This window comes from Stegastes partitus, unplaced genomic scaffold (assembly GCF_000690725.1).
Source record: "Stegastes partitus isolate 25-593 unplaced genomic scaffold, Stegastes_partitus-1.0.2 Scaffold9, whole genome shotgun sequence".
In the NCBI taxonomy this organism is placed as follows: domain Eukaryota; kingdom Metazoa; phylum Chordata; class Actinopteri; family Pomacentridae; genus Stegastes; species Stegastes partitus.
The window spans coordinates 1965071-1980615 of NW_007577740.1; the positions used below are offsets into that span (position 1 = coordinate 1965071).

Genomic DNA, 15545 nt, shown 5'->3' on the forward strand with positions numbered 1-15545 from the left:
TGCTGGCATCCCTCTCTCTATAGATAACAAAATAATTCAGCAATTCATTAAAGCGTATTGTTAACATGTCACATTTTTAATGGGTACAAAATGTGTTAAAAAAAATTGATATTGGTTACATTTTTCATTAACAGTAAAATTACGGTAGCAGGCAGTTAGCTTAGGATAGCATCAAGAAAGGAAACATGAGGGGCATCGGTAGACATTACTCTGTCGAAAGGTAACGACCAGCACCACTAAAGCTTACTAAACAGCATATTGTGTGTGTTTAATCTGTCCAAAATGGGTGAAAACAACAATTTGTGGTGTCGTGTACCAGACTTTCTTAGTCAGGTGAAGTAAGCTAATGTTCACCTTTTGCACTTAAAGATAACCTGACCGGCTAACTGTGCAAATACACAAATCAGTGCATTCTGGTAAATAAATACATAAAATAAATAAATAAATAAATAAAGCCATATGAGGTTTTATTACACTGAACGTGAGAAACTGGATTATTTCTCTGTATGTGGCCAAATTGTGAAGTAAACATTTGTGCTAGTTTATTTTGAAGCGCACTGCAGGAGGTGAGCTTGTGTACTGCGGCAGCTTCAGCAGCCGCAGCAGGCTGCTGAGTGAATCACATGTCTGCACCGTCCCCGTTAGCCGCTGCATAAATAGGAGCAGCAGAGAGTCTGGAGCAGCTTCAGACGGTCTGGAGTCTCAGGAAGCAAACAGAGGTGAGTCACAGAGGCTTTTATCTGCTCAGTATCGCAGTTAGGTGATGCTCAGAGGGATAATGGGCTTTTATGTGCAGATTGTGATTGTTTGTTCAAATAGAAAAGTTCAAGATATTGGCTGTATTTTTTTTAAGGTTTAGCTGATTAAATGTCAGACTGCAAAAAAAAAACACCTTAATTGGAGGGTTTTTCATTCATTTTACTCCATGCAGTTGTTTTTCCATGATGCAAATTGCTGACTTCATGGCTGTGTTGGTGACTGCTGTTTTTATTGCTTACTCATGGGTGTGACCTCCATCTCTGGATCAAAACAACTGGATTAGGGTGGATGACGTCCTGCTGTGGTTGGTTCACCTTCATACAATTTAACAGAAGCAGGAACGTGTGCTGCAGAAATGGAAATAAACACATAACCTGATGGGAAATTTTTGAATGTTGTCATTTTCAGATTGACAATACGTGAAGGAATGAAGGATGCACGCAGGGTGTTATATTTAATTCTGTTTCAGCAGCACAGGAGAGAGTGACCCTTTTACTAAAGCAGTGACCTTAATTTCTGCGTATGACAAGTGAATCCTCTGCATGCAGAAATCCCCAAACACTTAAAATAAGGTTGAAATTAGGCCACATGTGCCAGTGTCCCATTTATGACAAATGGAGGCCCAGATCATCCAGATTAGTTAATTGTTCTTTCTTATTACAGCGTTGGGAAATTCGTTTGTGGGGGGATTGAGATGGATATGGAAGCAAAATTAATTAAAAGCGACAACAAGCATCAGTGGGGTAACCTCCAAGTGTCGAGTGATGTTTACCACGCAAGATGTTGCTGAGGGAGTTTACATGGTACAGCAGCACAGTGACAGACTAAAGAGTAGCATTAGGGATGAAATGAATAACAAATAAGAAATCAGGCAAATTACATTCTGCAACATATACAGTATGTTAGACTATATGAGGGAATGATAAAAAATATATGCGCAAAAACATGATGAAGGGTAACTATGTCAGCGAAAAAGGTTATAAATACAGTTATAAGAATGCACTATTTCTTATATTTATATGTACATTTTTTATTTTATTTTTTTTCCTGTCTCGTATATGTGTACCTCTGTTGAATGCTGCTACCAACGATGTGAATTTCTCCACTGTGAGATAAATAAAGGCATATCTTATCTTATGAATATCTGACACCATCTGGGTGTTGTGAGCAATGTTTATGCGGCATATGTAATACAAACACACCATACAGTAATAATGCAACGCAATGAAAGAATGTTGTGACAAAGCTAGGGCTGCAACTAAAAACTGTGATTATCAAGCAAGTCACTGTTACATGCCGAAACGGTTAAAAACCAAACAAACAAACAAAAAAACTCAAAAAAGTTCATGTCTTTAGATGCCTCATTTTGTCTCCCCAACAGCCCAAACTCCAAAAATATCAAGTTATCGCAAATATAAGACAAGGAAAGGCAGCTAGAATTTGTAATAGTTTGGTTTAAAAAAATGGCTTAAGCATTTAATCAATAAATAAAGTAGTTGTAAATAATTATCTGAAGATTGACTAATTGATTGATCGACAGTTTCAGTACTCAGGAACAAAAAAAAAGATCAATTGGTGGTAATTATTGTGATATAAGTAGTATAATGCAACTTGTTTTCGATATAGACTTGTAGAAAACCCTTGTGAAAAAAAACATGGTGTCATTAAAGCTGATGGGTGTTTCGCTTTTGTGAGCTGAACTTTGCGAAAAGCCTTAAAGGCAACATCTGGAGTGGAGGAGTGTTGATCTTGTAGTTGTGTAACCAGGATCCCTGCAGCTGCTATTCAGAAAATAATGCAGCTCGGCCTCTGCATTGTAAATTTCATTTTTATTTGTTTGACTTCCTCTCTGCCTCTCTTTCTTTCTCTGTTTAACTCTCTCTGGCTCTGTCTGCGTTTCTCTCTCCTCTTTAGCGTTGCTCATTCTTTCCCCTCAGTGCTCATCAAGGCTTTTTCACTCGGTTTCTGCATCATTAGAAAAAGGGCTGCTGGATAGCAATAAGTCCCTGTTTACAAACCTTCCCCTTCCTGCCATTGATGCAATTAAGGTTTATTATCATGTGAATAATGACCTCATTGCGTGTTCTGCAGTTTATGTGTTAAACTCCTGAACACATGAGCTCATACAGGGAGGAGTAAGTGGGACATTTCTTTGCTCCCCGGTGGGCGTCCAGTCCTGCTGGGTTTGGAACAGGAGGTGACATTGTTTGGTTTTTCACTGCAGATTAAAGTGCTGCAGAAACATCCAGGAACATTACACCATCAGGGCTTTGAGTTTATCAGTGATGTCACAAGAACATAGACTCCACTAAGTCTCATTGTGCTGAGCTGCGCAAAGGTTTGAAAACACAACCTGGCCTCAAGGCGGGACTAAAATCTGCATCGTTTGAAAGCACAAGGCCTTATCATCCCAGTGATGTAACCCATTTTAAAATACTACAATAACAATTGCTCCTTACTGTGTAACAAAAGGGAATACGTAGTAAAGTTATATCTTTTCTGTCATCAATGCGGGCACAGGCATGTTGAATCACTGCAGGCTGCACTTTGCTGTCAGCATTAGCGTCCAACATACGAAATGATTCGAGGCTTTTAGTCTTTTTTAGTAAAAACAAATGGAGAAGAATGAATTTGATTTGAGATCTAAAAGTTTCCAACGATTTGTCAGGCTGAATATTTATGTAAAATGATGTACAACAAATCTAAAAAATACTCCCTTTTGATTGAACGGTGCAGTCACAACAACACCATATAGGTTTGAATGTGTCTCTCAGCATTAACATTGTGAAAGGCTTATTAGAGGAGCTGATGCTGCACATATACAGTCACACAGAGAGGACTGAAACGGGGCAAGTGGGGAAATTGTAGATGAAGCAAACAAATTAATGTAGAATGTTTTTGTGTTGGTTGGATATATTTATACCAAATCTGGTGCAAAGACAACATGCTGTGCATACTTGACTTTGCCAGTTTCCATAGAAACAGGAGGTGGTGGTGGGCGAGCAGGTGACTGCGAACAAAAATCACTGCAGGAGATGAGCGAATATTCTCTCTCACTGGAATTAGTTTTACATATGTACTTAGTTACATGAGATATTGTGCCTACATGGCATTTACTACAGATTAGCTGATTATAAAAAAGAAAGAAACGCAAATAACTCCACATACATTAGTTGACACAATCTAGGACACTGGTGGCAAATAAAGTGGACACACACAAAACAAAGCCAGGTAGCTAATTATGATTTGGAAAAAAACTTAATAGAACAACACACCAAGCCAACAGGAGGCAGACAGGGAGGGGGATGGAGTGGGTGGTCACATAGTGTACTTTTAGTATTTCATGGTTTGGGCTGGACTCCTTAGGTCTAGTGAGAGTTTAATCACTTTCACATGTAGTCTGTTAACTTTTTCCAGAACGTGGTTTGTTTCATGTTCATTGACTCATTACAAACTGAGAGACACAGACATGTCTTTGTATGTGTATTGTCAGCTTCCAACTTTGTGGCCACAGTTTAGGAAAGAGCCTGTCCTGTTTCAACATGACAGACGCACAAACTGAACTTTAGTGTGGAAGCACAGAACCAACACCAGGAACCTTCTTCACTGATGGAAACACAATCTTGCAGTCAACTTCTGAAGTCCTTTAGGCATCTTTTTACTTTAAACTACGGAATATAATTTCCGCTGTTTGTCATCCACATTCATCATCTTTATGTTAACCAGTAACTCTTCTATTCATATCAAAATGACCTCACTCTGCTTTCATTTAGCCCTAATTAGCCCTTTAATTTTGACTTAAAATAAGCGTTAATGTCGAGCATCAGGCCACAGTGACTCCAGTGAATGCCAGTAAAAATGTACATTTTTTGTTTCCGATGAATCACAGCTCTAAATTGGAGACTGAAAAACAGCTTTACAACTGTGAGTCAGTAAACACTGTTGTTGTTGGTGAATCTCATAAATTCTCAATTGGAGCGCTTCCAAATTTGATGCAACAGGAGTGAAGCTCAACAATGCTACGTTCATTTGGATCATAGTGGACAGCCTTTCTGTTATGTGTGTGTCGACATCTTTAACCTTCACAACATGGCTTCAATAACAGATTTGAAAAAAGAAAAGAAAAAAAACTCTGCACAAAGATCGTTTAAGTAATCGTGGACATAGCTTCGTGGTTCATTTAAGTATGGAATTTTGGTCATGTGATTACAGGTAGATAAACAGATGAATAGACTCTGTGACTACTGACCAAGCTTCTCCTTCTGATAAAAGCTTCAAGATGTGACAGAAAGCACCAGAAAATCAGAGTGAATCAGCAAGTTTCCAAGGTCACCAGTGACCCTTCAAGATCAACTGCCGTGAAATAGTGTCGTTTCTTTGCTTGACAGTGGCAGTTAGCGTACTGCATTTGTGTTTCGACGGGGGGAAAAAAAGAGGATTATAGCCGACTGCAGAAATAATCAACAGAGATTAGACTGACACAGAGAGAGATTTGTATTGCTGGGGAAACGCTACACAGTAGAGGACAAAAAGCCAGTCCATGTGTCGGATGAATTTCTCTCTCTTTGTCTGTCTTGTGTGTGTTTGTGAGGAGAAAGAAAAAAAAAAAGTCAGAAGCCATGGTCACCCTCTGCTGAATCTGTCATTGTTGAATAAACGGGCAGCTGACCAAGCACACGTCAGAGAAAAAAATGGGTAAAGACAGAAAGAGCCTGCTGTTCTCTTTATATAATAGTTTTGAAAGGCATAGTCAGGCAGTGTCACAGGAAACACTGATCTGAGGTCAGTTTGGTCAGAACGTCCTCACTTTAATGATTGAAACTGTAGAAGAAGAAGATGATCCCTTCATTGAGCGAGGCTTTGAATTATTTATTAGTATTGACTGGTTTGGTTATTTTTATATTTTGCTGTGTAAGGCTGGAAACTGCTGAGCAAACATGGTCATTTTTCTACTGCGTAGCTCGGTGTGGTTTCTCTGGAGCTCATGTCGCTCTCTGGTGGAGATGAACAGCCATTACAACAACATTACAACACCAGTGTGTAGGCCCAGTCTGTGTGGTAAATGGTGAACGGTCTACACTTACATAGAGCTGATCTACCTTAGTGGTTCTCACAGCCCTTTACAGTGTTTCTCATTCACACACCAATGATGACAGAGCCAAAGCCACCCTATTTGTTAATTATTGTTATTTATGTGTCTTTTATTTTTCCAGGTCTTTTTCATCATTGCCTGCTGGCCCTGTGAGAGTCAGAGAGGATGTTAATGATGATGATGATGATGAAGAAGAAGGCCTCGAAGGGGTCTTTGGCTGTGATGGCTCTTCTTGTGGCATCAGCCAACTGTATCCTGCTGCCATCAAGAGAGGATCTTAACCGTAAGTTTATAGAGTAAACTGGGATTATTTAGAGATCTTTTAGCGAGAACGGCAGTGAAACAAACTGTCTCAAAACCTCTGCAAATGTAACCCACATTATCGCCATTAGCAGTGGTGGACATCATATTGGGTTCAGAGTGTATTTTGGTTGAACTGACTCTATGAAGTCATCCTGTTCAGTAAGATGTTACTAAAGCTTTTGCAGAAAGAGAAAACTACCTCAAGTGATTGTTCATGGACATGTTAAAATTGTAAAATAGGGGAGGTGCGAGGTTAAACAAACTATTATAATAAATAACAGAAATATTACACATGACTCTTACAGTCTACTTGGAACAAGATTTAGTTTCACAGCAGAAAAGCAGGAGCACATTGCAGAAGTTAACCAACTTTCTTCATGTTCTATGTGGTTTACAGAAATCTCTCTTCAGGGAGAAAAGTATCTGGACAAACAGATTGAAAACGCCATTAACGGAGTGAAGGAGATGAAGAGTGTGATGCAGAAATCTTCAGACGACCACAAGAAGTTTTTGGATGCCCTGGAGAAAACCAAGCAGCAGAAAGAGGTAATAATATCATGGTAATGATAATAAGAACTGTGCACTAATGTCATGTACTAAATGGGGTAACAGTGATATGGCACATACTGTTTAGGTGCAGTAGGCAGAGATGGAGCTATTTTTGCCACAATTGAGGTGTCTAGAGATTGTAGAACACTGTGCTTTAATCTCATAATTGACTGTTAAGTGTTAAATCCAGTGGTTTACGGTGACTTGTTTTGCTCTAGGATGCAATGCGTGCAGCTCAGGAGATGGAGGCCAAGCTGGCACAGGAGGAGGAGGTTTGTAATGACACCATGAAGGCTCTGTGGGAGGAGTGTAAGCCCTGCCTGAAGAGCACCTGCGTTAAATACTACTCCCGAACCTGCAGCAGTGGATCTGGACTGGTGGGACGCCAGGTCAGACACTAAATGAGATACAGTGTTCTGTGTTGCCACAGGGTTTTGACTGTTGGTAGCTGGTCAGTGTCATCCTTTATAGCTGATAAAATGCAGTTGATTACACACTTGTTATCTATAGGACACTCCTAAGATGAAATGGCTTTCTTTCCTTATAAATATGTAAGGATATGTTTCACATATGGTATATATATGGTATGGTTTACCGCTTACCTCTCTCCTGTCTTGCTATCCTAAAATAATATGCTGATTAAAAAAAATAACAAAACAAAACAAAAGATGGTTTAATTTGAAATGAAACATGCTTCTTTTACCTGTAGCTGGAGGAGGTGCTGAACAGAACATCTCCCTTCTCCATCTGGATCAACGGAGAGAAGATTGATGACCTGATGCAGGAAGGGCAACGACAGAACAAAGAGTTCAGAAACCTGGAGGAAAAATATACAGAGATGGCCGATGGCGTGGATACCATATTCTCAGACAGTATGAAGGTACTGTTTATATGTCTCTCTGACAGTCAGCCAGCGTTTAATGCACCATGACCACAAAATGTGTCCGTCTTGGAAGATATTATATAGTTTAAAAAAAAAAAAAAACTATTTTTGAAATCATCCTCCTTGTATCTATAGAACATTCTTTATTCATGTTGTCTTATTAGGTAAAGATTTCTTTTTTAAGAGCGACTTGAGAATAGAGAAAACATTCTTTAAAGCCCTGACTCAAAAATGTGTGGTTCGTATTACTTTATATGAATGTTTAGCTTTACTGTACAAACAAATTTGTATAGAAATACAGGAGTTGTTAGGAGAATAGGAAGCAGCCCCTCTTCTCATGTCTCAGCTTATAAATCCTTGATTGTTTTTCTACCAGAGAAGAGGGGAGTGGGGGAGGAAGAGAAACAAATAGAAAGAAGTCCAGGCAGCATGCGTTTTAGAGAAATGAGACATCCTGTACTTCAGAGTTGTCATTTTAAAGTGACATCAATGAAACATGATGTGTGACACTGCTACACCATCTGGTCATTCATTGTTTTGTTGTAGCTTATTTTTAGCACACACACACAGACACACACAAACCACATGAATGTAAACCTCACACCAACATTTACAGTTCCCTTGCCAGGTTAAAAAACATTTCATATACACATTATGATTCAAAGCTGAGTAATTCTATGTTTGTTCACACCTGGAGGGGTTGTTAAATACAACGGCACATGACATGCCTTTCCACTGCAGTCATTTTGACTTTGTGCTGTGATGAAAGTCACAGGCATTATTAGAAACATACTCAAGTGTAATGCACAAGAGACCTCTCTCACATTGTCAACAGTACGTATCGTGCAGTTCCACTAAATGTCCCAGGAAGTCAGGACAGTGAACCACCCTAGCAGAGCCTCCTATAGGTGTAGTGCAGCCAGCATTAATACAGCTGTGCTTATACTGCTAAGGCATGTCAAGATAGAAAAAAAAAGGAGCAAACAAAACTGAGACAATCACCATTCAAGCAAGAACAACAATTTACATGGTTATACGCTATTAAATATCCATAATAATTTTGTTTATGATTGTGATCAAGTACAGAATATGTTAATCCAGTTGTGCAAAAGCTGGTACATAGATCAGGAATATTCAAAGTTAAGTAATCTGTAAACTCCTACTTTACTGCCATTTAAAATAAGGGATGTGATGTTTATTGGAAGCTTAACAACAACAGAGAAACGCATGGAAGTAAGCAAATATACATTTTAAGTGCATTATTAATGGGAATAAGTAGATAGAAGCGCATACACAGTCTCCACTGTCACTGCAGGACGACGTCAGTTCTCTGTGTGTTTGTGTTTCAGGTGGCCGATCACGTTCACTACACTCCTCCTGTGTTCTTCTTCCCTAACTTCCTGTCACCACACAACCGTCGGAGCAGAAGCATCCGCTCTCTGTTCCACGACCCTTTCCATGGCTTCCAGAATTTGTTCTCCCCCATGATGGGAATGAGCAGGAACTTCTTCAGCTCCATGGGCTCCATGATGGACATCGACAGTGATTCTCCCCCTAATGAAGGTACGTTTTTTGTGCCTGGTTTACCTTTTGATCAGATCTCAAAGCTTTCAGAAGGTTTGTAGGACACTTGGCTGACTGTGGCTTGATTTACACGAGGTGGAAACATGAAAACCATTTATTTAATACAAAATATGTATTATTCACCATCTGACAGTTTGCTCTGATGACAAGTTTTTGGTCTAACACAAATCGTTTGAGGTGGTGTCTAATACAAGAAGAAGGTAAAACAACTTCAGAACTATTCAGTCACCACCACTGTAAACACTGCTTCAGGTTAAATGCCTTTAAAACAAGTTGTTTTATTCACTATAAAAGATGTTCTGGTACCGCCTCACTCTGTGACATTATCCACTTCAACAGACACAATGTGATGATTTGTTGTTTAAGCCACATTCACACATAGCCAAGAATTTACAAAAACAGATCTACGTTTTCAAAAATAACATTAGTCACACCAGAGCGTTTGCAAAAAAAATCTTTGTACACAAACCTGCATAAGCAAGTCGTTGAGAGCTGCTATGAGCACGCCAAACCTATAGGGGGCAGTGTAACAAGAGGCATAAAGCCATACTAGCCAATCAGAATCTTGGGAAAAAAAACAACAACGAATGACACGAAATACTTCCTGTTACTTAAATGATAATGGCACAAGGGTCATTTGTTCGGACCGATCCTTCTCCTCTGCTCCTCCACATAATAGAACATTTCTGAATGTAAATGCAAACAGGCCAATGCGTTGCATTAAACATAAAAACAAGCACTGCTTTAACAGCATCCATTTCTATCACAGTAGCCAAACTGTAAACATGGGTCGCTGATGATGCTTTTGTCTGTGACGTCAAACTCCGTCTCCTCCTGTCTATGCAAACGTAGAGACAGTTTTTCCAAATCTCCACTTTGGCTGGAGTTTTCAAATGTGATCGTTTTCGGTGACTTGTAGCTTTGTTTACGTGTAAACCAAAGGCCCAAACGAATTGAATTATCACAGTTTTTGCTACGTGTAAACGGGGCCTGAGTCTGTCCAGAAAATCTTGATCACAGGGGCCCATTTCACAAAAGCAATTTGTGAGCACTGTGAGCAGATTACGGGTGTCCTCTTTCACAAACAGCCCTACTCACAAACAGCAGCTATATTTGTAAATACTATCATAAAAATAAACTAAGTACAGTAGATGTGTCAAAGTTAAGATAAGAGAAACTTACTGTATCTCATCCATGAGATTAGCCGAAACAGGCCACAGATTCCCAAATCACACTCAAAAAGAGAGATATGAAAGGCAAGTTGAGTCTATATTTACATGCCTCAAAGTCCTTCTTTTCATGAAGAGTTAATATTATGCTGTCTACCAACTGTAAATACTGTATCTGCATGTTACCAGTTATTTAGACTGTCAATACCAGTAAACTGATCTGCAAGTTAGTTTTGTGTTGTAGATATGAATCTAATCCTAACAAGTTTATGTAAATCATTGTATTGTCACCAGGCTGGTCTTCTCACAGTGTAGTCATGTGATCAACAATGATATTCCAACTAGGAAAATGACATTCAAGTTTAGAAACATGTTAATTAAAGGGTCACTGCAGAGTTTTAGTTTAGGACCTGTATCTTAACTTTAACATTAAGATTCTAAGATCTCGTGTGTGTGTTTGGGTCTGGACACAGATGGCAGTGTGAACGAGGATGTCGTCATCACCAAACCTTTCGGTAACGGCAGGATGACCTGCAGAGAGATTCGCCGCAACTCAGCCGGATGCTTCAAGTTCCGCGAGGAGTGTGAGAAGTGCAGAGAGATCCAACATATTGGTGAGACAGCTGTCTGGTACAATGATGATTGTTTTGAGTAAAAAAATGGTGTTCACAATATAAACATAACATGGATGCAAGCACAGAGATGATGTTGATGTAGGATTTGAAAACTATAATTAATATAAGTAAGAAAAACATGTTGGAAACATGTGTAACAAGTTAAAATGATATGAATGAATGATGATAAATCATAAAATACTAATAATTAAAGTAACTACCTAAGAATCCATCAAACAATAATAACAATAATGCCTGCTTAACAGTGTTTCATCGGCCTCCTCTGGCAAGAAGCCAGACATGGAGACCTGAATAATGATGATTTTATTAGAGCAGCACAATTAGGATTTATGGTAATGTTGAAGAGAGGAAGGGCTTCAAATAAATGACTGGGGATTCACAAAGAGACTAATTTAATCATGTCTTCCTTTGTGCTGATGATGTTTTTGTTCCTCTGCTGTGAACTGAAAAGATGCAGCATCTATTTTGAGACATTTGGAAAGTACAAAGAGGTTCATGCTGGTTTCACATTCGGAGAGATGTCTCAGCTAATTGATAGAAACAGTGTCTACCCAAACCCCATCAGCCCTGTCAGATGGACTCCAGAGTCCCTTCATCGACACCGCCTCTCATGCTCAAGAGTGTTCATTTGAACTCATTTTAAATTGGATCTTAACCCTCTGAACCTCAAACCTGCCAGCGGGTTTGAAAGTCGTGTGTGATATAATTGTATTACTCATTTTCTGCGTGTTGCCTTCACAGACTGCTCTGGAAAGAGACCTCTGGAGGGTCCCCTGAAGGAGGAGCTAGAGGAGGCTCTGGCCTTGACTGAGCAGTTCACCCAGCAGTACAACTCCCTCCTGAAGAGGTTCGAGGAGGAGATGTTCAACACCTCGTCCATCCTGGATATGTTCAACAGGCAGTTCGGCTGGGTGTCATCTCTGGCAAACAACACTCAGGACGGCATCTTCCACATTCAGACAGTATGTAGGACCGCTGGTTGAATGTGTGTGATTGAACACTGTGATTCACTGTAGTCCTGCATCTGTGTTTGTTACTTTATCTTCCTCCTGTAGAAGTTCAAACTTGCTTTAGGAAACCAGAAAAAGAGAGAAAGCATGAGAGTAGAGCACATAAGGGAAAAACAGGGATAAAACATGTAAAACTCTGAACCCCAAATCCTCAGAATTTGAACGGCATGTTGTCTTTTCTAAAAGTGCTCAAAATCAGAACATTTATCAGAGCATGAAACTGTAAAAACAGAGGGAACTGTCGAGTTGTAAACTTTCCAACAGTGCTTGAACTACTCATCTGTCACATGCCCTTCTGTTGGGAAACAAAATTTAAGTGTACAATTGTGATATTTCATCAAAATCATTTTTTTCTACATTGCTTAAAAAAAAAAAAAAAAAGTTGCAACCAAGAAATGTGAGAAAAATTCAGGGACTTCTAGGTTGAACTGCAGGCTGTGTTTACACCAAGCAGATGTGTGACAACATCCATCCATCCATTATCTATACACCGCTTAATCCTCACTAGGGTCGTGAGGGGGCTGGAGCCTATCCCAGCTGACTTAGGGTGAAGGCAGGGGACACCCTGGACAGGTCACCAGTCTATCACAGGGCTACACTTAGAGACAGACAACCAAGCACACTCACATTCACACCTACAGACAATTTAGAATCACCAATTAACCTCAACATGTTTTTGGACTGTGTGGGAGGAAGCCGGAGAACCCAAAGAGAACCCACACTGCATCAGGAGAACATGCACGCAGAAAGATCCCGGTGTCCTCACCGGGACGTGAACTGCCGATCTTTTAGCTGTGAGGCAACGGTGCATTTTTATCGAGAAAAACAAAACAAACAACCAAAAAAACTGTCTGTTAAAAGATTCATCATTTGGTTTATAATATGTGATTTTGATCATCAGTTATTGAAATAATAGTTTCAGCTGTAACTTGCACAACAACCAGCTAAACTGAGACGCTGCCTCCCTGTGCTGCAGGTGACGTGCAAGGACACTGAGGAGAAGACAGATGAGGGGAAGGAGCCTGAAGAAACCAAAGTATCTGTGCAGCTCTTCGACGCTCCAACCATGAACTTCACCGTGCCGGGCGACATCCCCTGGACCGACCCGAAGTTCTCTGAGGTGGTGGCTCAGGAGGCTCTGGACCGCTACAAGGAAACCAGCGTGTGAGTGTTGGACAGGACTGCAGCAGCTACGTTTAAAGAGACAGTTCAGCATTTTAGGAAATCATTTAATTAACTTTCTTGTGTGGCGAAGCTTGATATCACATACGCAGCTACTGCCAGAAGTGAGTTTGGTTAGCTAAGACTAAAGACTAAAGGCAGGAAAACTGTGAAAGTCATCAGTTATTAACATATCTTGTTTGTGTAATGCAAAAATCGGGAGTTGGGAGTGTATTCATTCTCTACTAAGTCCAGCAAAGCCAATAACAGACCAGCACAGAACCCAAATTAAAACCATAGTTTGAGTTTTATACTTTGATTTTCATACAGATTTTACACATTTGCTTACTAATCAACTTGTTGATGAATCAACACAAGTCACTGCAAATTTGTTGAAGAGGCACAGCTAGGAAGATATTTTTATCTTTGTGCTGAGTCAGATTAGACGTTTTCCCATGTTTGTCCAATCGCTAATGCTAAGCTAAGCTAACCATCAGACAGTTTTATAAGGTTGGCCAGGCTTCTGTGTTACACTGGAGTAGCACAGAAACTGATATGTCATTGAGTTGTTGTTTTTTTGTCTTCACTGACTGATATACTAAAACATTTTTATGTATCCCTTATTTAATTTAAATTTATAAAATCTGGAATATTTGTTCCAAATCATGTTCTTTTTTTTAATTGTAAATACTTTAAATCACATTCGGGTGGTGGGAGTGTGTGTTACCCTCTATTATTCACTATTGCTAATATGGGATGAGCAGACTTTAGACTTTATTCCACACTTGTACACAAGGTGTGGCTATTAAACAACGAGACTGATGCTGCAATTCAGTTTTACTTGATTCGAACAGATTGAAACTTTGATGTGGATGTAGTACATGCTGTGGTTCAGCTGATGGGAGCCCAGTCTCGTTATTCCATATAACAGCCACACCAGCAGCTGGATTACACAAGAGAAGAATTTATATCGTCTTATTTTATTGTCAATCAGACAAGAAGCATCTCCTATAAATCTCTCATCATCCTCTGTTTCTTTTTCCCCAGTGTGGTGAAATAAACTTCAGTCCAGCCAGATTTACTGCCGAACCTGCAGTGTCTGCTGACAAGTGAATGCTCTGGATTCATCGAAACACACCTGAGATCCAGACAACAAACACTCCTGAAGCTAACCCACTGATTCCACTGTTTCTCTTTAAGTCCTGCTTTTGCAAACAACACAGTTTAACCTCAGAGGTTTATATTGTCACATTAGTCCTGCTGTAAGAGAAGATATTTACTAGATTACCGGCCTGACACATGTCTGTAGTGCCGCCAACCTAAGGCTTTATGTTGGAGGTGTGCCATAAGTGAGCTGGGCTTTGTAGACAGGAGCCATAGTGCAAACACTTTTTTGTGCTTGTTTTACTTGTGTGAATTTTGGATATTATTCTTTGCATTCAGCTGTTGTAACTCATGAGATATATTCTCCACCACAGTTAAATAAGATCAAGTTTTAATTTGATGCAAAGATTTGTAGGCAACTAAAGTTTATTCAGTATGTTGCAGTGATTTTATTAATCTGATCTTCCCTTCTACAGAGCTCTGATACTTACTATCAGAGTTGGTTAAAGTGGTGGATTTAGCAGAGTAAAAATCATTGATCTGAAGGATTAGAGTTGTAAAATGAAAAAAAAGGAATTGATGATGTTCAGGATGCTTTGAGCTGCTCTGTAAAACAGCCTAGCAATAAAGCAATATATAGAGATTTAAATAAAACTGCTCAAATCTGTTCTGTCTCTTCGTCATCTGTTTTTCACAGTTGGTGCTTCTCTTGGACCATTTGACAGTTTGTTGTCTTTAAATCAAACAATGTCTCCTCTCTTACATACAAAGCAATGCAGAGTAAAACGTTTTGCCCCAAGAGCTTCAAACCTAGAATGTAAGAAGACTTTCCTCAGTTCCTCAGAAGTGGTTTCATCTGCCAAATTATTTAACAGAAAGTCTGGAGTGATACATTCCTTTTTTTTTCTTTTTTTTTTTTTACAAAGAATGGCTAAAAAAAAAAGTTGTTGAACTATACCAGGTATGCACCAGGACATTACATGATGTGCATTACTTTTACATTGCTTTGCTATGTGAGAAGCTCCATAACTTCCAGGTGGATCCTTCCACAACCACCTGGATTTATGACTACCTAACAAACAGACCACAGTTTGTGCGACTGAAAGGTTGTGTGTCGGAGATGGTAGTCAGCAGCACTGGAGTACCACAAGGAACTGTACTCTCACCATTCCTCTTCACACTGTACACCTCAGACTTCCAGTACAGCTCTGAGTCCTGTCATCTGCAGAAGTACTCTGATGACTCTGCAGCTGTGGGGTGTATCAGTGATGGACAAGAAGCTGAGTACAGGGAACT

General features: G+C 39.6%; 1 protein-coding gene across 1 annotated transcript; it reads left to right on the forward strand.

The window, feature by feature from the left end:
• Positions 1-658: 658 nt before the first annotated feature.
• On the forward strand, positions 659-14916 carry clu (clusterin). Its single transcript, XM_008285017.1, has 10 exons — positions 659-719; positions 5973-6134; positions 6552-6700; positions 6922-7092; positions 7413-7583; positions 8936-9149; positions 10813-10953; positions 11716-11936; positions 12961-13148; positions 14193-14916. Exons 2-10 carry the CDS (start codon positions 6017-6019, stop codon positions 14203-14205), a joined length of 1386 nt encoding a protein of 461 aa, XP_008283239.1. The 5' UTR covers positions 659-719; positions 5973-6016; the 3' UTR covers positions 14206-14916.
• The last annotated feature ends 629 nt before the right edge of the window (positions 14917-15545 follow it).